Raw genomic sequence first — 26,128 nt, forward strand, 5'->3', positions numbered from 1 at the left:
GACCACTGTTCTGTTGAGTTACTTCTCTGTACAGAACCCTAGTATCTTTAAGACACTACAGGCACAATTAGTTTAGGACAGAATATCAGTAGGATTGTATTTAGTGTAGCACATTTTGCCATGAGATTGTCACTGTGTTTTAAAGCTTTAAACCAGTCACCAATTAAAAAATTGTGGAAAAGTATAGGAAAGAAAAAAGATGAATATGACTAAGAGTATAAAAGCTATAAAAGTATTAAAAGAGCTAATGCCTGCAGACTAGGAACCATCCCTAAGGTCAAGGTTCTGCAATAAGTGTTGAACTGCTCTAATTCTTCACACCTTTAGAATACGAACAGAGCAACAGCCAGCAGCAAATGACAGAACAAAGAGAAAAATGAGTAGCAGTTGTAACACAAAGTGAGGCCAAACAAACATACTCATTGTAACTCAACAACAATCAGTTAACTTTCCGAAGCAGTTTGAAAAGCCTTCGATTTTGTGCTTTATTTGCAGGTGCATATGAAATAAAAACCATTGCAAACTTATAACAAAAATATAGGAAAGCAGCTTTCAAAATTTTATTATTTTCAATAATACATGATGTATAATGTTTCTCAAATAAAAAATATGGTCCATAATGGACATGATTTTCTATTACTTATTTGTTATATTTTGTATATTTTCTGGTATACGCTACAGTTTAAACATGATATGTTGACCGTAAAAAGTACACATTAAAATAAAGCTTTAAATATGTTACAATAAGGGACATACAGTACAGTATGACTGATTCTTGATTTTTTCCATTCTGTTTTCTCCAGGGTAAAGAAGCTGAATGATGACAAGAGCAGAAAAATCAAGCTTTACAGGAACTGACAGGCATTCATATAATATGAATTTCTTGTTAAACACTGTCAGAAATTAGTCAATAAAGTTAGCAAGTTACGCACTACTTCGTCTCTGGTTATCATTCATCTCTTCCTCTCATTAACGTAAAGGCTGTTAGGACATTAACTCAATATCGAAAAGTCAATGTCAACTTTGATTATAAATGTCCAGTTGTATATTTAAGCTCATACCACTAATGAGGATCCAGGCTGCATTTTGCATGCATGCTCTTAAATTCTTCATAAGCAAAAGGTGTGAAAAAAACTAACAAATTATATTACTGTAAACATATTGTTATGCCCATGACTGCATGCCAGACACCTGCACCTGCTCCTGATCAAAGCAGCAGGGTATAAAGAGACCAGTCTGGCACACCTGGTTCCAGAACTTCTTAGAGTGAAACTGCATCTCCCATGTGTCAGTGAGAAGCAGTATCTACCTCCTTGTTCTCCCAGATCCCCTTCGTTCCTTTCCCCATCTTTTCTGTTTCCGACATCCTGGTTCCAGACCCTCTGCTTTGCTCCTTCGACCTCGTCTCCAGTCTCATCCTAAGAACGACATCTGCTCCTCGAAAGGTACAACGGCCCCCCCGACAAATGCCAGGGGTTTCTTCTCAAGCCTGCCACAGGTGTATAAGACAGATGACATTAAGATCACCTACTTGATTTCATTGCTGATTGAACCCATGTTCAAATGGGCCACGGCCATCTGGAAGAAACACATCCCTACCACCTATGAGTGTTTTAAGAAACATGATCACCTGCTCTCAACCCACACTGCCAGCCACTGCCTGACACAAATTCAGCAGGGCAATCGCTCAGTGGAGGCATATTCCTTGGAGTTCCAGACACTGGCAAAAGAAAGCACCTGGAACCCAACAACCCTTCTGGTGAGCTTCAGGAATGGCCTGCACCCACGGATTCAGGCCAAGCTGCCCTACTGAGGGGAAGATTGGACGTTCGACCGCTTTGTGGGAACCGCAATCATGATTGACAACCTGGCCTGGGAACAAACACAGCATCTCTGGCTGGCCCCACCTGTGACCAATGCCCCTCCCGAGTCCCCTTAGCCCATGCAGGTTGGACAGGGGCACCTGACCCTGGACAAAAGGTAACGCTGGTTCTGCAGCCAGTTGTGTCTATACTGTGGTGACCCCGGACATTTTATGCCACCTGCCTGGTTTTCCTAGAGATCCCAGCCAGGATTCAAAAGTGAGTGGTTTTCACAGGCCCATAAACCATGTAACAGTGCCCATAGTCATGTCCTGGGGGTCACCGATGGATTCCAGGGCAGCTAGCTGTTTTATGGATTCAGCTTTCGCCAGGATACATGGCATTCCAACATGGGGGTGTGACATAACGTTACGTGTCAGTGCTCTCAATGGGCAACCACTGGGCACTGGGGAAGTGGAGTCATGAACCGAGCCTCTGAGTCTGCATGTCGGGGCGTGCCACATGGAGGACCTTGTGTTTTTTTTCTTAACCAGTCCCCAGATACTCTTCATACTGTCATCCCGGGTTTCACTTGGCTCACCAAACACGACCCGGTGTTCACGTGGAGCACCAGGGAACTCGTAGAGTGGTGTCCGCAGTGTGCTAAGGCCCATCTGTCTCTCCCCTGTCAAGCCACCTCCGTCAAAGGCCCCAACTAAGCTCAGCCTTTGGTAATCCGGAAAGAGTACCAAGACCTCATGGAGGTCTTCAACAAAAGCAGGGCCATCACCCTGCCCCCACACTGGCCGTGGGATTGTGCGATCAATCGCCTGCTAGGCACTTCTCCCCCTTGGGCCAGAGTGTACCCTCTGTCTCTGCCCGAGCAAAAGGTCATGCAGGAGTATGTGACTGAGACATTAGCCTCTGGGATAATTCAGCCCTGGACCTCACTGGCCTCTGCAGGTTTTTCTTTATTGAGAAAAAGAATGGAGGGCTATGCCCGTGCATTGATTATCAGGGGCTCAACACAATAACTGTCAAGTATCCTCATCCCCTACCACTCATTACTGCAGCTCTGGAACAGGTCCATGGGGCCCAGGTGTTCACAAAACTTGACCTGCGGAGTGCATATAACCTCATCCGGATCCAGAAAGGGAATGAGTGGAAGACCACTTTCAGCACCTCCCTCGATCACTACAAGTACATGATGATGCCTTTCGGTATTTCGAATGCACCATCGGTGTTCCAGGCCTTTGTTAACCACATTTTGGGGAATCTGGTCAACAAGTGCATCTTTTTGGATGATATCCTCATCTACTCCAGATCGAGGGAACAGCACGTCCAGCAGGTGCAGCACGTGTTAAAGCGGTTGCTGGCTAACCTCCTCTACATAAAGGGTGAGAAGTGCCTTTTCCGTCAGCAACAAGTCTCTTTCCTCGGGTTCATTCTGAGTGTGCATGGGGAAACTATGGATCCCGAAAAGGTCAGAGCGGTTTTGGAGTGGCCCAGACCTGTCTCAGTGAAAGCCCTACAGCGATTTATGGGTTTTGCAAATTTCTATCAGAGGATTATTTGAGGTTTCAGCTTGGTGGCCACCCCCCTAACGGGTTATCTCATGTGGACCGACAAGGCACTGAAAGCCTTGCGGGAACTTAAGGAGCAGTTCAGCGCAGCGCCTATGCTCAAAGACCCGGATCCTTCGCTACCATTTGTAATTGAGGTGGACACTTCAGTCGTGGGGGTCGGAGCAGTGTTATCTCAATAGCAAGGCATCCCACAGAAAATTCATCCCTGTGCTTACTTTCCACGGTAATTGTCCCCAGCCAAGGGCAATTATAACATAGGGAATCGGGAATTTTTGACCATCAAATTAGCCTTGGAAGAGTGGCAACGCTTGTTGGAGGGGTTCTGCAAACCCATTCCTGGTTCTCACAGACCACTGCAACCTAGAGTACCTACAAACGGCTTGCCGCCTGAACCCAAGTCAAGCCTGATGGGCATTATCTTTCACCCACTTTAGATTCACGGTGTCATACCAGCCAGGCATGAAAAAAACCAGGGCTGACACCCATGCATGACAGGAACTCGCCCCCAGCCTCACCAAAGCTCATCTTACCTGAGACTTGTATTGTAGCTCCCGTTCGGTGGCAGTTCTTGCAGGACCTCCGGACTGCCCGGGAAACAGAGCCCTGTCCAGCAGACAAGCCTGTCGGTAAGGAATATGTCCCGGTAAGCATGAAACCTTCACTACTCCAATGAGCTCTTGACTCCCTAGTCGCTGGGCACCCCTGTTACCGACGAACGGTCTCCCTCCTGCAAGGGCAATTCTGGTGGTCCTCCATCCGAGAGGACGTCCAGGAGTACAGAGGCCTGTGAGGTCTGTGCACAGGCCAGGACCCCAAACAAGAAACCCGTAGGATTACTGAAGCCCCTGCCAGTACCATCCTGGCCATGGTCCCACATGGCAGTCAATTTCCTAGTAGACCTTCCTCCTTCGGAGGATAATAACATCATACTGACAATCATTGACCGTTTCTCCAAAGCATGCTGCTTAATCCCACTGCCAGGACTCCCCATGGCACTTGAAACTGCAGAGGCCCTATTCCAACATGTCTTTCACTTTATATCCTCCCAGATGACATCGTGTCCCACCGAGTCCCCCAGTTCACCTCACAAGTCTGGAAGGCGTTCTGGCACAAGTTAAGGGTGTAGGTGAGTCTCACATCAGGATACCACCCCCAAGAGAATGGCCAGGTGGAGAGACTTCATCAAGACATCGGGAGATTCCTTCATAGCTATTGCAGCCAGAAGCAACACCAATGGTCCTGGTTTCTACCCTGGGCCAAATACGCCCACAACTCTCTATCTCACGCATCCACTGGCCTCTCCCCCTTTCAGTGTGCTCTAGGGTATCAGCCTCCTCTATTCCCATGGCATCCAGGGCCTAGTGACATGCCTGCGGTTGACATGTGACTCCAGGGCTGCGAAGAGGCCTGGAACGTTGTGAAGGACCATCTGCACCAAAGCACCCCCCAGTTTAAACAGCAGGCAGATCAACACCAACGCACCCTCTCCTTCCTTCCAGGACAAAGGGTATGGTTGTCCACTAGGGACATCAAGTTGCGGCTCCCATCAAAGAAGTTCAGTCCACAATACATCGGCCCCTTCAAGATTCTTCTCCAGGTCAAGCCGCTGACCTACCGGTTGCAATTGCCCCAGCAGCTACGTGTGTGCCCCACATTCCAAGTATCCCACCGCAAGCCATACAGGATGTCCCTGTTCCAGGCCCCTCGAGAAGCTGCACCACCCTCGCTGATCAAGGAGGATGGGGCCCCAACGTACACCATTCAGATGCTCCATGACTCCAGGTGTCAGCGCAGGGGAATACAATACCTGGTTGACTTGGATGGGTATGGCTCGGAGGAACAGCGTCGTGTCTCTGCACAGGACATACTGTTCTGATGTCTGATTTCCGCAGGGACCACCCAGACCAGCCAGCACCCAGGCCCAGGGAATCTCCATCCAGGGACTACAGGGCAGCAGGAGCCTCCTGTAGGGGAGAGGGGACTGTCACGCCCACGACCCCGTGCCAAACGCCCACACCTTCTCCTAATCAAAGCAGCAAGGTATAAAGAGGCCAGTCCGGCACACCTGGTTGCAAAACCTCTTAGAGTGAAGCTGCATCTCCTGCATGTAAGCAAGAAACAGTACCTACCTCCTTGTTCTCCCAGATCCCTTTCGTTTCTTTACCCTTGTTTCCTGCTTCCAACATCCCGATTCCAGACCCTCTGCTTTGCTCCTTTGACCTTGTCTCCAGTCTCATCCCAAGAACATCTGCTCCTCGATCAACCCACGTCCATCCCCAACGACTCTTGTCTGCTCCTTGCTTGAGATTTCAATAAAAGAACCCGCAACTGGGTCTTCACCAATTCCTCAGCCTCGCATCCTCGTCAATGACACAAATAAATATATAAAGTATTACTGTTCTGAAGTATTTTGGTTTACTTGGAACTGCTAGTGGAGAGTTTCAAGTCAGCATTTACCTGCAAAATCAAGTTCTTGAAAGCTGTAAAATACTTCATTGTTCATTGATATGTAAATTAATATGCTCACTGCTTATTTTGCTATTTCCACGACCCACTTGCCCTGTGTAGCGCCAGTGCCTCACAGTGCCTGTACTGCCCGTTCGGACATGAGTTGAAACGTAATTCAGTTTCTGTGACATTGCTCTTTCGGAACATCAAAAAGCTTAATTTTCATTGTGCAATTTCACTACTCAAACAGTTTTTTTCTTTTTTTAAACCACATGCTTTTTCTTTTATTCAAGTAAATTTTTGGATGAATAATTTCAGTACTTTACTCGACTACTGCTTCTAAAGCTCTAACACGCCACCTTTTTCAGCTCCAATAAAAAAAAGAAGTTATGAAACTGAAATGTGGGCAGTCAGTTAGCTACAGCATCCAGCACACAAGGCGAACTAAAATGTTTTGGCACCAAATTAAGGAAGAAACTAAAACCTCTGGGTGCACTGACCTCCAGGCTGAGCCCCCCAAGAGCTCACTGTGGCCCCCACCTGAGGAACTGCTACCTAGAAAAACCAAACCCAGTCTCGGCAAAGTCCTCAGTGTGTCGAGGGGGAGGCAAGAGGACAGAATGAGGTGTGGAATGCAATGAAGGAGAAAACAGTACTTGTTCCAGGCTACATGATTCAGAAATATCTTCCCTCCTCAGAAACTTCCTTTAGTTACTGATAATTTACTTGGATTGAGCCAGAGAGGAATAACTTTCACATATAAATACTTGAAAGCTAAAGGATCTAAATTATCTAAATGAAACTACAGGAAATATAGTACTCTGCGTGTTACACCTGTTCAGCTACCATACGTTTTAATATACAATATCGACAGTTAATTTGATAAATGCAGGATGAAATGTAAAGACACTGGGAATGTTTAAGAATAACATTTGAAAAAAACTGAAGAAAAAATGTGTGAACACCACACTGTACAGTGAGAAGGTGCCACTGGCCCTCGTGGATGGATGTGTGAATACCGTGGTAAAGTTCTTCAGTGAATAATGTTCAACTTCTCGTTCATCCTGCTGTTTGTTCCACCTGCTCCAAAAGGTGTGTGATCACACTATCCTTTGCGTCCATCACTAAATTAAATTAAATGTACAAAGATTTATGAAATGAAGGCCTCACTGGTGCCTCCTTACCGTTCTGGGGATATAAAGGTTAAAGAAAGACGAGGGAAATCCAGACTGACGCTGACAACATACTAAAGAAACCTACTTGGTGAAATAAAACAAATCAGTCTGAGACATATTTTTATGTTTTATTATTCTCATCATCATTCATTAGTCATAAGTATTTTCACTTACTACTGCATTTATGAAACTATAATCAGTCATAAATGTCCTTCACATTATATAGAAAGTTCTTAACACAATTTTATCTAGTGAGGTAGAAATTAATGCTGGATGGTACAGTAAAAGTTAAAGTGCATTTTGTACACTTTGCAGATCCATTTGCTAATCGAAGTGAAAAAATGAAGCAATGAAAACAGACAAAACATTGATTAGAACGGAAGAAGGACAGTATGATGTGGCACTTGGACGACATAGGTACACAGAACCTGAAAGCGGAATGAAATCCCTGCCGGCAGCGGAGGGATGAAATTAGGCGGCAGTAAAGCGAGAGGTGTGTGGGTAACCTCCACGATGGGACGCCATGGGGCCCTAAAATCAAGGTAACGTCACACAGAAACTGGTGGGGAAAGAAGCAGCAGAATGCCAGGCACTCAGCACGCTGCCAACTCCTCAACTGACAAACGTTACTGAGCCCGGAAGTCTGTTTCTAACTCGTTTCAGTCGGAACTCCAGAATCAAATTAACCACCCAGTCACAATCAATGACACCTTAAAAATACACAATCCTCCATTTATATGCAGGTTAGATTTTGCAGAAATCTCTCATTTAGCTGTAATAAATTTTAAAATAGTTTTCATTTAATGAAACTTGGAATAAATGGCTTGGAACCATTTACTCCAGGCTTCATTACATGAAAACTATGTAAAATGAGCAGAAATAAAAATACTCTGTCTCCAACGCCTCTCATCTTGATCACTACAACTCAGGGTTAGGGACAGCATTAGGGTTCTCCCACGAGATGTATGCACTTGGGAAGTGGGTTGCACTCAGGGGGTCCCACACTGCTCTGCTTCGATGTTTTTTATTGCCATTTGACCCACCCTCGTATTGCATAAGGGCCTCTTTACTGCCATCTATCGGCACGGAGGGTAAACACAGGTTGCATCATACGCTGGTTTCCCTTCGTAAACAGAACATTTAGAAGACAGATAAGTGACAAATATGCAGTCAAAAATAAACTGGAAAATGCTTCCATCTTTGAAAATACACAACTCCACTGTTCGCTACACGATAGGCTGTTGTACTTTTTAAGATGAGTCATTACGACTAGTGGACTGGACTTAAAGTGCGAGATTCAAGACGCTTCCTGGTGTTGGACCCAAAAGTCGGTTATTCAACTCAAAGCGATTCAAGTTTTTCTTCAGCCAGGCAGTTCACTGTCTGACATGGCATAAGGAGTTCAGCCCTACACATTTCAGCAGAGTGGATTTCATTCAGCTCACATTGTCAGTTCTGCATATTTTGTTTTTCTGAGGTAACCTGGCGTTGTAAAATATCCAGACAGGACCTAATCCTGCCATGTCAAACCTAACAGTTTTACTATATTCTCAAGGTCTACTCACAACTCGTCCTTTTCTCACAAACAAACGGAAATGATGTCATGGATTCAGAACAATAAATGCACAGATTACAACAGAAAAACCAGTTCCTGAGCTTTGGAAGTGCTGGGTTCACCACTGATCTCAGATTAGTGCCTTTGAAGTGACATGCAAGCAAAGCGGTGATTTAGTGTATAAGTACAAGAGTACATAACTACAAAAAAGTATGAGAATATCAAAATGCTTCCAGAAGAGTGGCGATCAGACGACCTGTGAGAGCTGATAATGTTGCAAACACTGCTTCTAGCGGCATGCTGCACTGCAGTGTACGCTTGGCTCACACGGCGTTAAGGGATCTTGTGTCCAGTCACAGCTATACTTCTCGCACTAGCGTTATAAGACAGTGATACCGCTATTAGTGTAATTCTACATCAGCCTTCTGCCAAGCAGCATAGGAAGGCGAAGGTACTAGCGCAGTATGAAGCACAGCAGGTGCTCAACAGGGGCCACGTCGCTTTGACCACACCAGCGCACTCAAGCTTTTTTATTTCTCATAAAAGTCACATGTGCAATATTTGGCTGCTGCTTAGCTCTTATGAAAGTTATATACGGAGTCCGTAATTACCGTGTATAAATGGAGTCTCAGTAGGGCGCATGAGGGAAAAGGTTTGAAACACAAGTTTAAGGTGCACCGGTGTCAGAAGGAAAGCAAAAGTAATAACTTATGACACTGAATGCACTCCAGAGGACCAAAAAACTCCACTGCATAGCAGAAAAAGGTCCAAATATTGAGTGCCCTGGAGAAATGTCTTCCACTCAGTGAAGCTGGATCCCGACTCATTCCTCCACCACAGCGCACCAGAACATGGTAAAAGTGGTGCCAACAGTACGGCATGTTGGTGGACGACCTCTGTGTGACCTCTCCATGACCTGTGTTTCCGAGAGTGCCACCCCTCCCCATTCGCCACTGAGCGAAGGCTCCAGGTGCGAGGGAACAGGTGCGCTGATTTACGGCTGGAGATTGGAAGCCCTGCTGAAGAGCCGAGGACACTTGGGAGGGGGACAAGTTTGTGTGTGACCTTTGAGGATTAGAGAACCACACGGGCGCACACACTGAGAGCCATAAGGACGAGGTACACACACACACACACACACACACACACACACACACACACACACACACACACACACACACACACACACACACACACAGTTCCTCCTGAGCACTGTGAGCACCAGCATTTGCTTCCCTCTCCTTGTTCATTAGTTGTGACTCAAACCTCTGGAAGACTCTGCATGGACACCCACGTGAAATGATCCCGTGCAGCGGCTCCACGTCCACAAATCAAGATTCCCATGAGCGACTGATTGCGTAGATGGATGAATGCGGAACAAACATAATTCCTCGAGGGACGGGGCATCTGCAGCTGCGGCTCCTTCCCTCTTCCTCGCGCATTGACTTGGGGTGGGGGTGCAGTCCCAGTTCACCCCAACAGTAGCACACTCTGCCGATGGCTCCGCGCCTGGCCTGCGACACAAGGAGAGACGGGGAGAGACAAGAGACGAGAGCGGAGAGACGAGCTGACGGAAGAAAGTAAAGCAGACTTCAACACATAGCTACACAGTGCAGAACAAATCTAATCAGGCATAAGTCAGTCAATCCATCCATCATCCATCCTTCCTTCTCTCCATCTATCTATCAACCCAGTTACCTGTGTATATAGTGTATGCATATGTACTGCTCATGCATGTATATGCACCTAACCACGGACCATCCATCTATCTTCATCTCCTTACAGCTGTACCTGTAGGGTTACTTGGGCACCTACAGGGTCCATGCCATTTTTAATACAAAAAAGTTCATGCAGCTAAACACACAAGCCACACTGCAGTACACTGAGATGTCCCCTGTACACGTGACACAGCAGACACGACACATACCGCATATTCCCCATGCCGACTGCGTACTCTCAGCGTGCTCTAGTGGCCACCAAGGGCCGCGGCGAAGCGCCCGGCCTTGAACTTGTGCCACTTCAGCTGTTGCCACATCATCAATCAGTTTGTCTCACTTACTAAGTGGACAGAAGGAATTCTAAGGAGGGGACACACACCCCCGAAGGGAACTCCTCCATCAGCTGTTAAAATCAGCACTTTGGACACAGTGGACCACCGTGCCTCATCTCTCCAGCTGACAGCACTAACTGCAATACCACAAAAACACTGTCCTCCTATCCAAACTGCTCAACATTTCATTATGGACAGATGTTTCCTAGTGGGAACTCTAATATACCACAGAAAATGGAAACAAAGCCATTTAGTGTGAGGGATATACACTGATTTACCCAGTATTTACACAGCAGGGTCATTTGGTTCGCACCAGTTCAGAGGAACTACCTTGATGAAGGAGACTATAGCAGGAAGTGGGACTGGAACCTTGGATATTGGAGTGGAAGGCAGTGGCTCTAATCCCTGCACCACCTGCTGAATCTCATGAGTCTATTACTAGCTTTAATTTTCCCAGAGTTGAGAGAAATATAACAACAAAGTATAATTTCACAAATTTCCCCAGAAGGCTCCGAAAATAAGTCGACATTCTGATCAGGCAGAGAAACACCATTGCCAGATACACAGGTTCACTTACACACAAGTGTACGTGTGTTCCTATTATGCAAGAATAAGAACAGGAATGTTCCGGAATCACCCAACGCTGGAAAAAGAGCGCGCGTGGGCACAGTTCCACCTAGAGGTGAGACAGAGCTAATACATGAGCAGGTGACCAAGGGGAACATTTAAGTCTTCAGCTGTTGCTGCTTCGTCACTCAGCTGGTCTTGCTGGATAAGGAGTCAAGTGGAACGGCGCCGATGTGCCTTCTCGAGAATGTGCCCTCTGTGAGACGGAAGGCCAGCGGTGGCCCAAAATCAGCACCTTGTGTGTTTCCTTCACACAACCTCTGCCTCAAGTGGAAGAAGCCAGAGCCTCGGCTTCCATCCAGAATTACTGCAGGTGCACAGAAAGTTAACCCTTGGTCTCCCCTCAACACTGACAAATGGCCACTCTGTTGACGTCCTCGTGTCGCCTGTGCGCTTTAGCCCAGGTTACACTGGTCCACGGAGACCAGACCAGCACGGCGCAGCGTTTCTCCGCAGCTTTCTTTCCACAGCAGCAAAACACTAGAGCACTATGAGAAGGTTCTCCCATTGCCTTTGTTTTTGCAGTTGTCTGAAATTAACTTTGATTGGATCTTGAGATTCCCAAAATGAGATGTGAAGACGAGACCTGAAAAGAGCCATTGATGCTGGAAAATCTGCAGATGTTACTGAGCTGAATAAGTTCTCCACGGAACAGTGGGACAGACTTCCTAAACAGTGGTGAGAGACCCTGGTTAACAGCTACAGGAAGGGTTCAGTTGCAGTCGTTGCAGCTAAAGGTGTCACATTCAGTTACTGACCGTTACTTAGTTACCTACTTTGCTTAGTCACATTTTCACACGCATGACACACATTTCATCATCTTCCACAAGGAAATGTCTCAAAAACAACACTGCTGTCACTTTTCCCTCTCAGGCTCCAGTCATAAGCTACTGGAACTGAAAAAAATCTCCAATAAAGCGTTATGTCAAAATCTGAAAATCAGAAATCTTATTCTGGGGACCTCACTCGCCCACAAGGTCCCATCGACTGTTAGTGACAGTGTAGTTCACACACAAGTGTGTGAAGTTTCTTTACTACTATGTGCAAACCATGTTTGTTGTGTGGCACCCAGACTATTAATGTTATGACTGAACCTGCTGTTTGCCCCTCTGCCCATCTTCATGTCTCAAGCAGTTAACGAACTAGACGTGCACCGTACCCTCGGACATGCCAGGAGAGCAAACTGTGCAGGAGACGAAGGCACAAGAAACAGGCGGAAGCCCCAGCGAAAGGCCATGTGTTTACCAGAGTGGGCGGAGCCTTTTCAGCTTGTGGAAGAGGAGGCAGTGATGTAGGGTGGACTTCCCACTCTCGAGCCCCCTCTCTGGACATACTCCCACGGCACGGGGCCCACCGCAGAGTCCGCTGTGAGAGGTGCAAGGGTAGAAAGGCTGAGGACAGATGGAGGATAGAGCACGCTGCGGGGTGGGGGGTGGGGGGTCAGTTCTCATGGTCTCCGTTGACGATGTGCGGCAGGAGGGACAGGGATCCTCACCTGCCTGAGAGCGGCGCACTGGACGCTTCCTCCCCGGGTCCCTGCGGAGCTGAATGTTCTTCACTGAAAAAATGGAGGCAGCTGAAGAAGCAGAGCTCAGAATCAGAATGTGTCCACACAAACACACAAAGCTTGACGTGCACTCACACTCACATGCGAGGCACATGCCACACGAACATACAAACTGACATACAAACACGCTGCAGAGCGCTGCACTCTGGGTTTGGATGGGGCGAAGAAAGACGCACAGACAGCGTTCATTAGGAAGGTTTACTGGAACAGCAGCACACAAGAAAATAACGCTCTCAGTCCGAGGACCCTTTTCCTCAAGGAGCCTCCCCAGCCTGCCTAGGGCCCCTCAGGCTTTCCTGCTCTTCTCACTGGCCAACACACTCACCCCCTTATACTCCCCATGAGTCCCCACAGCGGTTGAACACTTAATTCACATTTTACCCACAATCCAACTATTTACAATAAACCCACGTTCCCGCTCAAAGATAACACTCCCCAGTAACGCGGGTCGTTACAATACTGAGTGGTCAAAGAAGGACGTAACTACGCTGGACGGCCGAAGAGGGAACTGTAACTGACAGCCAACGATGGCCAAAGAAATCCACAGAGCGCATCGGAGGAGAGCGAGGAGCCCCCGTCACCAGCGGTTTGAGTGGAAGTGACACGGTTGCTTTCCATAGGGAAATGTTAAATTATTGCACATGAAAGAGTAACGGGAAGGGCTGATAGACACACGAGAGACAAAAAGTATATCTGTAGTACAATTCTGCCTTTTCAAGGTCTCGGCGTTGAAGAACTGCTTCCTCCACAAATGTCCGAGGGAGGAAACGCGCCTCAAAGAGCAAACCACCCACCTCGGCCCTGCGGGCCCAGCGCCCCGAGAAAAGGTCTTACTGTCAGGCAGCGTCTGCACCTCCTTTCCCAGGCTGCAGAAGTAGGGGTGTTGCAGGCCTCCTTCGGCCGAGATGCGGCTCTTCACCGAGAACTGGGTGCGGCAGAAGGGTGGGGAAAAGGGATAGGGAAAGGGGGACACACCTGCTAAGTACACCGGCCCATTGCGCTTCTGCTTCCTCCGTTCGGTTGAGAGGCGTGTCGTTCGTGTGTGTGTGTGTGTGTGTGTGTGTGTGTGTGTGTGTGTGTGTGTGTGTGTGTGTGCGCGTGCGTGCGTGCGTGCGAGACCCACCTGGAGGAGCTGGGACAGGAGGTCGATCCCCTCGCTGTTAATCCTACAGAAAGGAGGAGAGAGAGGTGAGGGAGGAGCGTTGGCCCCATAACGACAACACGCCGCTGCAAAGCTACGGCAAGATGGCAACAAGCACTCCTACGTCGGCAGGCTACAGACGACCACTAAACATGACGTGCTCGTGCTGTACGGTGAGGACCCCGAAAACACACGGTGCCCCGCAGGACTGCATGGCACGGCGGCGTATCGGCCAAAACACCATGTGACCCATGTGAACGGCTAAGGTGAACAGGTAAAACCCAGATGGCCCACAGGTGTCGAGCTTCAGGTGTGGGAGAAATAAATACTGCAGGTCACGAGTCCAGAGGGACACAAGTGGACAGGTCAGTGAGGGGGGGTTGAGTTGAGGAGAGAGACACACACCTGGGGGCGTGGTGGACCAGGGGCTCTGCAGTGTAATGAGGGAACCTGTATGCTTTTAGTTCCTCACAGCGGCTGATTCCTGGCCAGGTCAGTTCTGTAGGGGAACCTAGGAGTGACACACACACACACACACACACACACACACACACACACACACACACACACACACACAGCAATCAGATGGCACACAGATGACATGGCTACACACACATAAAGAAAGAAAGGAGCACAGAGCTGCGTGTATATACACACACACACACACACACACACACACACACACACACAGCATCATACCAGGCACACACACGGTCACAGACTCACCAAGGATACGGAATATTAAGTGAAGCTGATCTTCCACCGTAGATCCAGGGAACATTGGTCTTCCTGTTATCATCTCGTAGAATATACACCCCACACCCCTAGACGAGTAAACACACACACACACACACACACACACACACACACACACACACAGAAAGACAGGACTCGTATCAACAGGCGTATAAAGCAGGAGCTACAGCTGCAATACACATGATGGGAATCTCACAACACTCTGCGTGTGTGTGTGTGTGTGTGTGTGTGTGTGTGTGTGTGTGTGTGTGTGTACGCACGCACGCGCCACCATTTGTCACCCTGTCGGGAATCAGACACAGAGTCGCTCTGCGCGCTCACCACATATCGATGGGTGTGGAGTAGTCCGTGGAGCCCAGCAGAACGTCGGGGGGGCGGTACCACAGTGTCACAACCTCGTTGGAGTACGTCTTGGTGGGGACCGATTTGGCACGCGCCAGGCCTGGGACGGGGACAAAAGGGACGCGAGAAACAGCCTGAAAACACAGACGCAACACACGAGTGAGCCGTTGTGTGTTTTCACGCAAGCGTGTGTGTGAGCCAGAGCGCCACACCAAAGTCGGCCAGCTTGAGCTCCCCTTTGTGGTTGATGAGCAGATTCTGGGGTTTGAGGTCCCGGTGCAGCACCTTCCTCTGGTGACAGTAGGCGAGGCCCCGCAGCAGCTGGAACAGGAAGATCTGCAGCGAAAGGCCATGGGGAGGCCGGTTATGGAGAGGAGTGGCTCCAGGTGCGGATGTCCAGCGCCATGCCTTCCATAAACACACGCACTGCGCGCACACACACACACACACACACACACACACACACACACACACACACACACACTCTGCTGTCACCCTGCACAGACGATACGCTCACCTGGGCACACTTGACTCGTGTCCTCACCTTGACATTGTGCACATCTAGCATGTTCCCACAGTCGTCCATGTACTGTTTCAGGTCCTGTTCCTGTATAGGATTTGGGGGCGGGGTGGGGGGGGGGGGGGGGGGGGGGCTCAGAGGCGAGAGCCAGCAGGAAACGGGCAAGAAGCTTAAAGAAACGCTCACTGAAATATTCACTGAAGGTGTTTGTGTCACTAAGACCTTTGAGTTTGATGATGAACATTATAGCTTTTGATTGTGGCCTTGTAGAAAAAAATACTGTAGTATTACCACCTTTTACCACTCTTGTATCACCACCCATCTCTGTACCCAATGCTGTGACAACATCGGTACTTGAACATGACTGAACAAACAGCCCTTTGTTGTACGGAAAACGTGCTCCAGCGTGCTGCGGGTGGACAGCAGTGTGGACGAGTCCTCCTGCGGACAGAGGGATGCGTGTGGACTGCGGGCGACCGGACGTTTCACGCACCAGGTACTCGAAGACCAGCGTCAGACACTTGTCCGTGTGAATGATATCGTGGAGGGTGACGATGTTGGCGTGTTTCAGGTCCTTCAGGAGCGACACTGCAGGGGGCCAACAAGCAGAGAGCAGAGACTGAGGAATGGTGCAGGAGGGTGCGTTAACCGCACTTCATAAGGGCACCTGGTACGCAGCCAGGGTCCTTTGCTGTGAAATAAGGTGCTTGTCGACTGGCCCCGCGTGGCACTCGTTTCTTTACGTGTCTCAACTGCCAGCAATCCTTGTCAAGAGACATAAAGGCAACCTGAGCTGAAACATCTGTGGAACGGAGGCCTTTTGGGTCCTTCTAGCGTCACTGACCTGAAATCCCGCGGTGCCGGTAACTCACCCGACTTTAGAGAGTGAAGTCATTTTGTGCTCATGTGTCTTGTTGCTTTCTAGGGCTCCTTGCTGGAGGTGACCGTGACCCCCCCACCCCCCCCAGCCCCGGTGGCGACGTACCCTCCCCGATCGCGGTGCAGGGGGCTCCCTCCTCGTGCTCCAGCCGTATTTCTTTGAGAGCCACCAGGTTGTCGGTGAGTTTGCTGCGGCCCTTATATACGGTGGCGTAGGTGCCCTCGAGGCGAGAAGCAGGAGGGGGGAGAACCGAGTCAAGAAAACACGTGTGACGGCCAGTTCGTGGAATAACCTTCTTCCTCTTCTCTTTTTACACATTACCATTTTATACTCTGCTTTTAGTTCAGTTCTTTATGCACGCACACGCACACACGCACACACACAGATGTGAGCTTCATCTCGGTCATCACGTCCAGGACCTGCATTGCTCACCACTACTTCATTAGTGTCTAACGTGACAGTGCAGCCATGTACTTGTTACACACGAACCTGCACCCTTCTGGCTACTCGTTTGGCCATGAAGCACCAGGCACCTACTGAGCAAAGAGCTGCTTCCTGTGGAAGTGCTCGCTTACCTCGCCCACTTTGTCCAGCTTGACGTAGGTCTCCAGCTTCCCGAAACCGATCTCGGACTGTAGGCGCGGAGATGGAAGAAAGCGTCAGACGTGTGTAGGGACATGATTACAAAGTGTCCTTCAAACTCAAATGTGTGTCGTTACCAGGAACGACTCAGGGTTTCTCCCAAAAACAAGTCAGAGTCTCCGCTAAGAACGAGTCGCGGTCCCCATGGCGACAGCAAGGGGGGAGTCGGACTGTGAGCAAGGAGCCCTTAGAGGTCTCTGTGCTAAATGAGGTAAAGCTTTCATCGGGCGCGGCTCGGCATCGAGTAACTACCACAAATTACATGTCCCTCCTACTCGATTGTGTTTGGACGCATCTCTCTGGACATTTGGTGGCACGACTTTTCACTGAATCACCTCACTCACACAAACCTTGTTCTGGAAGGATCCAGCAGCTCAGCTCTTTCCAGAAGCTGAGATCGCGGCCCCATCTCTAATTCTACACGTCCACACGAGCTGCTGCTGTGTGTTTGTGAGGAACGCAGCGGGAGCAGGGGGCCTTCGAGACCCTCCTCGAACGTCTGAAACCAGGAACTAAGTACGAGGAGAGCAGTACGACTGGACAGAGTTTCCAGAGAGGACAGCGTATGGGGAGCTGCCGTGCTGGATGCCGCATAGAAGCAGGAACTTCAGCCAAAGTGCCCTTTTTCCACCATTGGACATTTGGGACATTTCACTCAAGCAGAGTGTGGACAGATCGGGCAAAGAAGTAACAATGCAAAGGGGACGCTGATGAGTGCATCACGGCCACTCGTCCCCGTCCAGCTCCTTTACTAGTGCCTGCAGAGGAAGTGACCCAGAGTCCACAGCAGCGCATGTGCGTGCGCACACACACGCACGCAATCCGAACCGTTCCCCAGGCCAACTCTCGGAGGCTCCGCACACGTTACCGCAGGGCTGTCGCACAAGTCCAGAGTGAGGTGTGTCCTCCACAGAGATCTCGAACGTCCCGCCAACACTCACCAGGGAGACGCGGCGCAGGCGACGGCTCATGGGCCTGGCGAAAGGAGGGCCGCTCATGGCAAACTTCTCGAGGTATCCCTCAGGCAGCCGGATGTCCGCCGGCAGGGAGAGGCGCTTGTTGATATCCTGAGGGAAGCGGCACCTCATTAATAGCCTCTTTTTCCCATTTTACTCTGAGTTGTACCACACGGTCATACCTGCAGTAAACCCTTCCACTTCTCTCAGCTTCAATATGTTGCCACAGAACTTTTACTTCCTTTTACTGACGTTCACCTTCTCTGAGCAGCAAACTGGAGTTAAACTTTCGTCAAAAGTGGAAACTCATTACAACGCACCTCGCTTGTAACACGCTGTGAAAGTGTGGAGCCCGTCATGCATGTTATATCGGCTTTACAGTGTCCTTCGATGAAGGTGCTACTGCAGAAGGTGAGATTCAAACCTCCTTCAAATGCTTTGGTGTGCAAGGCAGCAGCACCAACCACCGCGCCCCCTGCTGCTGCTGCATGACCAGTGCAGAACTGAGCTAAGATGTGTTCGACCTACCAGGTAAACATGTTCGCTTCAGCACAAACACGTTAGCTGCTCCACCACACAGTGAGTCTTCCCCCCCACCCCTCCCGAACCTCTGTGATGCGCCGGTGGTTTCCATTCCTTAGTCGCACCCGGACTGGACTCTGGGCTTCATCAGAGGAAGCGGCAGATGCCTGGTCACTCTCCCCGTCAGCACCCATCGCAGTGACCCTGCTGTTCTCATGGACGACACCTGCAACACACACACACACACACACACACAACACACACACACACACACACACACACACACCACCGCATAGATATAATTCTACTGCAAGTCGCATTCCAGAGTCTAAACAGAACCACAAGCACTCGCCCTCACCAAGAAAACTGTCCACATCCAAGAGGAACATCATCATTTTCATTGCTTGGCGGCAGAAGTAGGATCACACGCCAGGCTCAGCCCAGTGGGCACAGCGAGCAGCTCGTGGCTAACCGGTCCCCCTCTGTAGGTGTCCACCTTCCCTCTGTAACCTCCTCACAGCCAGTATCCACAGGAGGACAAGGGCACCACATCAGTACTACCCATCATGCAACAGAGGCGCTGTCTTCTCACCGTATCATTACTGTAATGTACGTTGTCTCAAAGACCCCTGCATGTACGCAACTGAAATGACGGCCCCACGGAACAGTCCGGTGCCACGCCTGCAAACCGCGCTTTCATTTGTGACCGTGTCGTTCCATCACTCTGGTAACAACTCGGGAGTCCTGCGCGTGTGTCTGTGTGCCTGCCTGCCTTCCTGCTTGTCCCTATGCTCTCTGTCTCTCTCTATCTCTCACACACACACACACACACACACACACACACACACAGAAAGACGGGACTCATATCAACATGCATACAGTGCCGTGAAAAAGTATTTGCCCCCTCCCTGATTTTGTTTTTTTTTTTTTTTTTTTTTTCCCCCCCCCATTTCATTCATTCATTCATTCATCTTCCTCCGCTATCCGGGGCCAGGTCGCGGGGGCAGCAGTCCGAGCAGAGTCCTCCAGACTTCCCTCTCCCTGCACACCTCCTCCAGTTCCTCTGGGGAAACCCCAAGGCGTTCCCAGGCCAGCCGGGAGACATAGTCTCTCCAACGTGTCCGGGGTCTGCCTCGAGGCCTCCTCCCAGTGGGACAAGCCCGGAACACCTCCCCAGGGAGGCGTCCAGGAGGCATCCGGAACAGATGCCCGAGCCACCTCAACTGGCTCCTCTCGATGCGGAGGAGCAGCGGCTCTATTCCGAGCTCCTCCCGGGTGACTGAGCTCCTCACCCTATCCCTAAGGGTGCGCCCAGCCACTCTGCGGAGGAAAACTCATTTCTGCCGCTTGTATCCGCGATCTCATTCTTTCGGTCATGATCCAGAGTTCATGACCATAGGTGAGGGTAGGAACGTAGATCGACCGGTAATTGAGAGCTTCGCCTTACGACTCAGCTCCCTCTTCACCACAACAGACCGGTACAATGACCGCATTACTGCGGACGCCGCACCGATCCATCTGTCAACCTGCCGCTCCATTTTTCCCTCACTCGTGAACAAGACCCCGAGATACTTAAACTCCTCCACTTGAGGGAGCAACTCCCCCCTAACCCGGAGGGAGCAATCCACCTTTTTCCGACTGAGAACCATTGCCTCGGATTTTGGAGGTGCTGATTCTCATCCCCGCCGCTTCGCACTCGGCTGCAAACCTCCCCAGTGCATGCTGCAAGTCTTGACTTGATGAAGCCAGCAGGACCACATCGTCTGCGAAAAGCAGAGACGAGATCCTGCGGCCACCAAAACAGACACCCTCCCTCCGTTCCCTGCTGCGCCTAGAAATTCTGTCCATGAAGATAATGAACAGAATCGGTGACAAAGGGCAGCCCTGGCGGAGTCCAACATGCACCGGGAACAGGTCTGACTTACTGCCGGCAATGCGAACCAAGCTCCTGCTCCGGTCATACAGGGAACGAACAGCCCATAGCAGCGAGCCCCGAACCCCATAATCCCGAAGTACCCCCTACAGGATGCCACGAGGGACACGGTCGAATGCCTTCTCCAGGTCCACAAAACACATATGGACTGGTTGGGTAAACTCCCATGAACCCTCCAAGACCCTAGTGAGAGTATAGAGCTGGTCCAGTGTTCCACGGCCAGGGCGAAAACCGCATTGCTCCTCCTGAATCCGAGGTTCGACTATCGGTCGGATTCTCCTCTCCAGTACCCCGGCATAGACTTTCCCAGGGAGGCTAAGGAGTGTGATCCCCCGGTAGTTGGAACACAATCTCCGGTCCCCCTTCTTAAAAAGAGGGACCACCACCCCGGTCTGCCAGTCCAGAGGCACCGTCCCCGAACTCCACGCGATGCTGTAGAGGCGTAGTAAGCCAAGACAGCCCCACAACATCCAGAGACTTGAGAAACTTGGGGCGGATCTCATCCACCCCCGGAGCCTTGCCACCGAGGAGTTTTTTGACTATCCTCAGCAACTTCAGCCAGAGTAATGGACGAGTCCCCCTCCAAGTCCCAGCCTCAGCGGAAGGTGTGTCGGAGGGATTGAGGAGATCCTCAAAGTACTCCTTCCACCGCCCGAGACATCCTCAGCTGAGGTCAGCAGCGCACCACTTCCACTGTAAACAGTGTTGGCGGAACACCGCTTCCCCCCTCTGAGTCGCCGGACGGTTTGCCAGAATCTCTTTGAGGCGACCGAAAGTCTTCCTCCATGGCCTCACCGAACTCCTCCCAGGCCCGAGTTTTTGCCGCGGCGACTGCCAGAGCCGCGTTCCGTCTGGTCCGCCGGTACCCGTCAGCTGCTTCAGGAGTCCCATGAGCCAGCCAGGCCCGATAGAACTCCTTCTTCAGCTTGACGGCATCCCTTACCTCCGGTGTCCACCACCGTGTTCGGGGATTGCCGCCGCGACAGGCGCCGGAGACCTTATGGCCGCAGCTCCGAACCGCCGCCCGACAATGGAGGTGTGGAACATAGTCCATTCGGACTCAATGTCCCCGTCCCCCTCGGGACCTGGTTGAAGCTCTGTCGGAAGTGGGAGTTGAAGACCTCTCTGACAGGGGCCTCCGCCAAACATTCCCAACAGACCCTCACTATGCGTTTGGGCCTTCCAGGTCTATCCAGCTTTTTCCCCCCGCCATCGAATCCAACTCACCACCAGGTGATGATCAGTTGACAGCTCAGCCCCTCTCTTCACCCGAGTGTCCAAGACATATGGCCGAAGATCAGAAGAAAACGACTACAAAGTCAATCATCGACCTCTGACCTAGATGTCCTGGTGCCAAGTGCACTGATGGACACCCTTATGCATGAACATGGTGTTTGTATGGACAAACCGTGACTAGCACAGAAATCCAATAACAACTCAGCGCTCGGGTTCAGATCAGGGAGGCCGTTCTTCCCAATCACACCCCTCCAGGTGTCACTGTCGCTGCCCCGTGGGCGTTAAAGTCCCCCAGTAGAACGACAGCGTCCCCAGTGGGAGTGCTTTCCAGCACGCTCCCCAGGGACTCCAAAAAGGCCAGGTACTCTACACTGCCGCTAGGCGCATAAGCATAAACGACAGTGAGAGACCGTTCCCTGACCCGAAGGCGCAGGGAGATGACCCTCTCATTCACCGGGGTAGACTCCAACACATGGCGGCTGAACTGGGGGGCTATTAACAAGCCCACACCGGCCCCGCCGTCTCTCATCCTGAGCAACGCCAGAATAGTGGAGAGTCCATCCCTGGTCGAGAAGAGTGGTTCCAGAACCCAAGCTGTGAGTGGAAGTGAGGCCGACTATATCTAGACGGTATCTCTCAACTTCCCGCACCAGCTCAGGCTCCTTCCCCGCCAGTGAGGTGACATTTCAAGTCCCAAAAACCAGAGTTGGCGCCCGAGGTTTGGGGCGGCCGGGCACTCGGCCCCGACCACCGCCCAAATCACAACGCACCGGCCCCTTACGGTCTCTCTGGCAGGTGGTGAGCCCACCGAAGAGCGGCTCCACGTCATGGCTTTGGGCTGAGCCCAGCCAGGCCCCGTGGGCATAGACCTGGCCACCAGGCGCTCGCAAGCAAAACGGTGATAGCCATTATCCACAAATGGAGAAAACTTGGAACAGTGGTGAACCTTCCCAGGAGTGGCCGGCCTACCAAAATTACTAAGAGCGCGGCGACCTCCTCATCCAGGAGCTCATAAAAGAACCCAGAACAACATCTAAAGAACTGCAGGCCTCACTTGCCTCAGTTAAGGTCAGTGTTCATGATTCAACAATAAGAAAGAGACTGGGCAAAAATGGCATCCATGGGAGAGTTCCGAGACGAAAGCCACTGCTGACCAAAAGAACACAAAGGCTCGTCTCATATTTGCCAAAAACATCTTGATTATCCCCAAGACTTTGGGCAAATATTCTGTGGACTGATGAGAGAAAAGTTGAACTTTTTGGAAGATGTGCGTCCCGTACATCTGGCCTAAAACTAACACAGCATTTCATTAAAAAAAAAAAAAAAAAACAACATTATACCAACAGTGAAACATGGTGGTGGTAGTGTGATGCTCTGGGGCTGCTTTGCAGCGTCAGGACCTGGTATGACTTGCCATAATTGATGGAACCATGAATTCTGTGCTCTAACAGAAAATCTTGAAGGAGAATGTCAGGCCATCAGTTCGTGACCTCAAAGCTCAAGCGCACTTGGGTTATACAGCAAGACAATGATCCAAAACACACCAGCAAGTCCACCTCTAAATGGCTCAAAAAAAAAAAAACAAAATTAAGGTTTTGGAGTGGCCTAGTCAAAGTCCAGACTTAATCCGATTGAGGTGCTGTGGCATGACCTTAAACAGGCCGTTCATGCTCGAAAACCTGCAGTGTGGCTGAATTAAAACAATTCTGCAAAGAAGAGTGGGCCAAAATTCTCCACAGCGATGTGAAAGACTCATTGCCAGTTATTGCAAACGCTTGATTGCAGCTGTTGCCGCCAAGGGTGGCACAACCATTTATTAGGTTCAGGGGGCAATTACTTTTTCACATAGGGCCAGGTAGGTTTGGACAGCTTTTTTCCCTTAATAAATTAAATCATCATTAAAAACTGCATTTTGTATTTACTCCGGTATCTTTGTGTAATATTAGCATTTGTTTGATGATCTCAATCATTTAACTGTGACAAATATGCAAAAAAATAAAAAAAAATCAGGGAGGGGGCAAATACTTTTTCACAGCACTGTATAAAGCAGGAGCTACAGCTGCAATACACATGATGGGAATCAGCATCCTTTCCAGGTTGTCGCACTGTGTTCCTACAGTATAAGAGGATGATGCCAGGTACCCAGAAATGCACTGTGGCCCTCGTCACATTGGCCAGGGGAGCTAATGCTCCACCCAGCATCAGCGTGAAGCTCCCAGAGTGAAGCCTAATGCAGTGTGTGGACGCCGTCCAGCGGACGAGGAGCGAGAGTCACGGCACACACAGCTCCTCACACTGATACTCTACAGCAGAAGCCGACGAGACGCAAAGCGACATCAACTCCTTGCCACACACCACCCTCCACCGCACCCCGTTTTACCATGTTTGCAGGAAACTGGAAATGAGCTGTGCGCGCACACACAAGCACACACCACGCAAACACACGCACGCATGCAGGACAGCAGCTGAGACATTCAGCTGACGTAGCAGAAGTACGCACAGCTCTTCACCTTGAAGGTAACAACGATGCAAGAAAACAGGTGAGGGAGACAGGACGAGGACAGTATCTGTCTATAGACCACTTGGATGTTAGTTCAAGTCCTGATGTTCATATTATTGATGCAGTCTTAACCAAAGTACAGAAGTGTTTCAAAAAATGTCAGTGAGAGAAGCACACATGGAGATGTTGTGTAAACCCACTTTCTGGGACAAGTTTCCAGCCATATCTTCACTGGCACCCGAAGAAACCCTGTACACTACAAGTAGACACACACCTGTCCTGTCAACAAGGACAAAATTCCGAGCACAATTTACTGCTCCAAGAGAAACCACCTTCCGGGAGATTGAAACACTCAAGAGCCCCAGCCAGAGCCCCACCCACCCACCCACCCACACACACACAGAGTTTACTTCACCGAGAGATCCGGTCCTGTGCAGCGCCAAGTGGGGGCGCTCCAGTGCACCCCTGGGGTCCCGGCGCAGGCCAGTGCGGCCCAGCTGTCCTGCATACTGGCGCAGGAAGGAAGGTGCACTGTGGGAGGCCTGGTGGAGGGCGGAGCGAAGGGCAGGGTGAAGGGCGGGGTCAGCCAGCACATCTGAGAAAGGGAGGGGCCAGAATGTTTACAGGGTGTGGGGAGGAGGTAAACACTCACACTCAGACACAAACACACACACACACACACACACACACACACACACACACACACACACAGAGAGCTGCCTCGGTTAGCAGACATGTTAACAAACAGGTAAAAACAGACAGCTGGACAGAGACCGAAGCTCTATGTGTGTCTGATGTACGAAAGCAAACTGCAGTCATGAGCTTGGTGGTGAAAGGTGACGAAGAGTGACATGCGAAGTGTGCTCTTATCCTCCCTTTAGCAACACGTTACTGGAGTGTGTGCTGCGTGCAGGTAGGGGTGCAGCACATCTCAGCTCCGACCCTGTGTGCGGGGAACAAGAGGCTCCTCGGGAAGAGCCGGCTCCTCCCGCTCGTCCAGCGGCTCATCCGATTGCCCGGCGCCACGAAGCTTCATGGACAGCCGCCGCTTGAGCACCTTCATCCTGTCCATCCCATCAGCACTTAAGGAGGGCCTTGTGCCTGGGGGGGCAAGGGGGTGGGGGGGCAAAATCAGCCAATGATCAATACTGTAAAACATTGGCTGATACAGCAGAAAAATCCCTTCCCCCCTCAGGACTGCAGAGTCCCACAGTCTTTCAAAAGGGTCTCAAAACCTCCGGCCCTTGACAGTGCCAGGCTTGTGTGTGCGTGAGAGTGTGATTAAATCATTTAAAAGTTGTTGCACGGTCGGCACTTCGTTTCCACAGTTTTGTCTGCTGACAAATATTTGTTTTCTGATCCTTTTCAGCTCATTAAAAAGTATCTGAGAAATTAATAAGTGTCAATATCACAAGACAATTTCCCCCCAAATCTCTGTGCTCACATGGGACAGCGATCACCTGCCACAGGGACCCTTCAGTGCATTTTATACTCACATGCAAGTGTCTGTACCACAGTAAAAGTACCATGTCCTCCTCAGCCATGGATTTTACAAGCATCTGAACCCTTGTGGAAACGCAGACACGCAGCTGCAGTCTGGCAGCCGGGACCGGGGTGACGCAGGCAGGAGGGGGTCGGGATCCCACACGCGCTGGACTTTTTTTTTAACGCACTGCATCGAAGGCGGGGAGAAGGAAGGGAGGAGCGAGCAAGCAAACGAGAGGGACGATGGAAACCCATCGCTGCTCCTCTCTGCACATCCCTTTGCTCAGCGATGAAGGAGGGCGGTTCTGTTAGCGACGACTGAGGGCTTCACTCAGTCACCACGTGCAGCTCCAGCTCCAGCGCTGCTATGGCGACAGGAAGCAGTGGGGGGGAACAGGAGCGGCC

The 26,128-nt window shown here is 50.4% G+C and overlaps 1 protein-coding gene across 1 annotated transcript; it reads right to left on the reverse strand.

The window, feature by feature from the left end:
* Nucleotides 1-7,390: 7,390 nt before the first annotated feature.
* Nucleotides 7,391-25,334, reverse strand: LOC114909045 (cyclin-dependent kinase 16-like). The gene is made up of 17 exons (XM_029249507.1): nt 25,181-25,334; nt 24,654-24,833; nt 18,656-18,795; nt 18,033-18,158; nt 17,025-17,081; nt 16,555-16,669; nt 16,063-16,157; nt 15,594-15,656; nt 15,262-15,385; nt 15,029-15,149; nt 14,678-14,775; nt 14,357-14,462; nt 13,934-13,976; nt 13,645-13,735; nt 12,739-12,819; nt 12,489-12,608; nt 7,391-10,080 (listed from the first exon to the last, which is right to left on the reverse strand). Exons 1-16 carry the CDS (start codon nt 25,308-25,310, stop codon nt 12,508-12,510), a joined length of 1,671 nt encoding a protein of 556 aa, XP_029105340.1. The 5' UTR covers nt 25,311-25,334; the 3' UTR covers nt 7,391-10,080; nt 12,489-12,507.
* Between the last annotated feature and the right edge of the window lie 794 nt (nt 25,335-26,128).

This window comes from Scleropages formosus, unplaced genomic scaffold (assembly GCF_900964775.1).
Source record: "Scleropages formosus unplaced genomic scaffold, fSclFor1.1, whole genome shotgun sequence".
Lineage (NCBI taxonomy): Eukaryota > Metazoa > Chordata > Actinopteri > Osteoglossiformes > Osteoglossidae > Scleropages > Scleropages formosus.

Coding starts and splice junctions, on each gene's coding strand:
- LOC114909045 (XM_029249507.1), bottom strand. CDS start 25,310: ATGGACAGGATGAAGGTGCTCAAGCGGCGGCTGTCCATGAAGCTTCGT. Junction 18,159..18,655: donor ACCACCGGCGCATCACAGAG/GTTCGGGAGGGG, acceptor CGCTTCCCTCAG/GATATCAACAAGCGCCTCTC. Junction 12,609..12,738: donor AGTGCGCCGCTCTCAGGCAG/GTGAGGATCCCT, acceptor CACCTCTCACAG/CGGACTCTGCGGTGGGCCCC.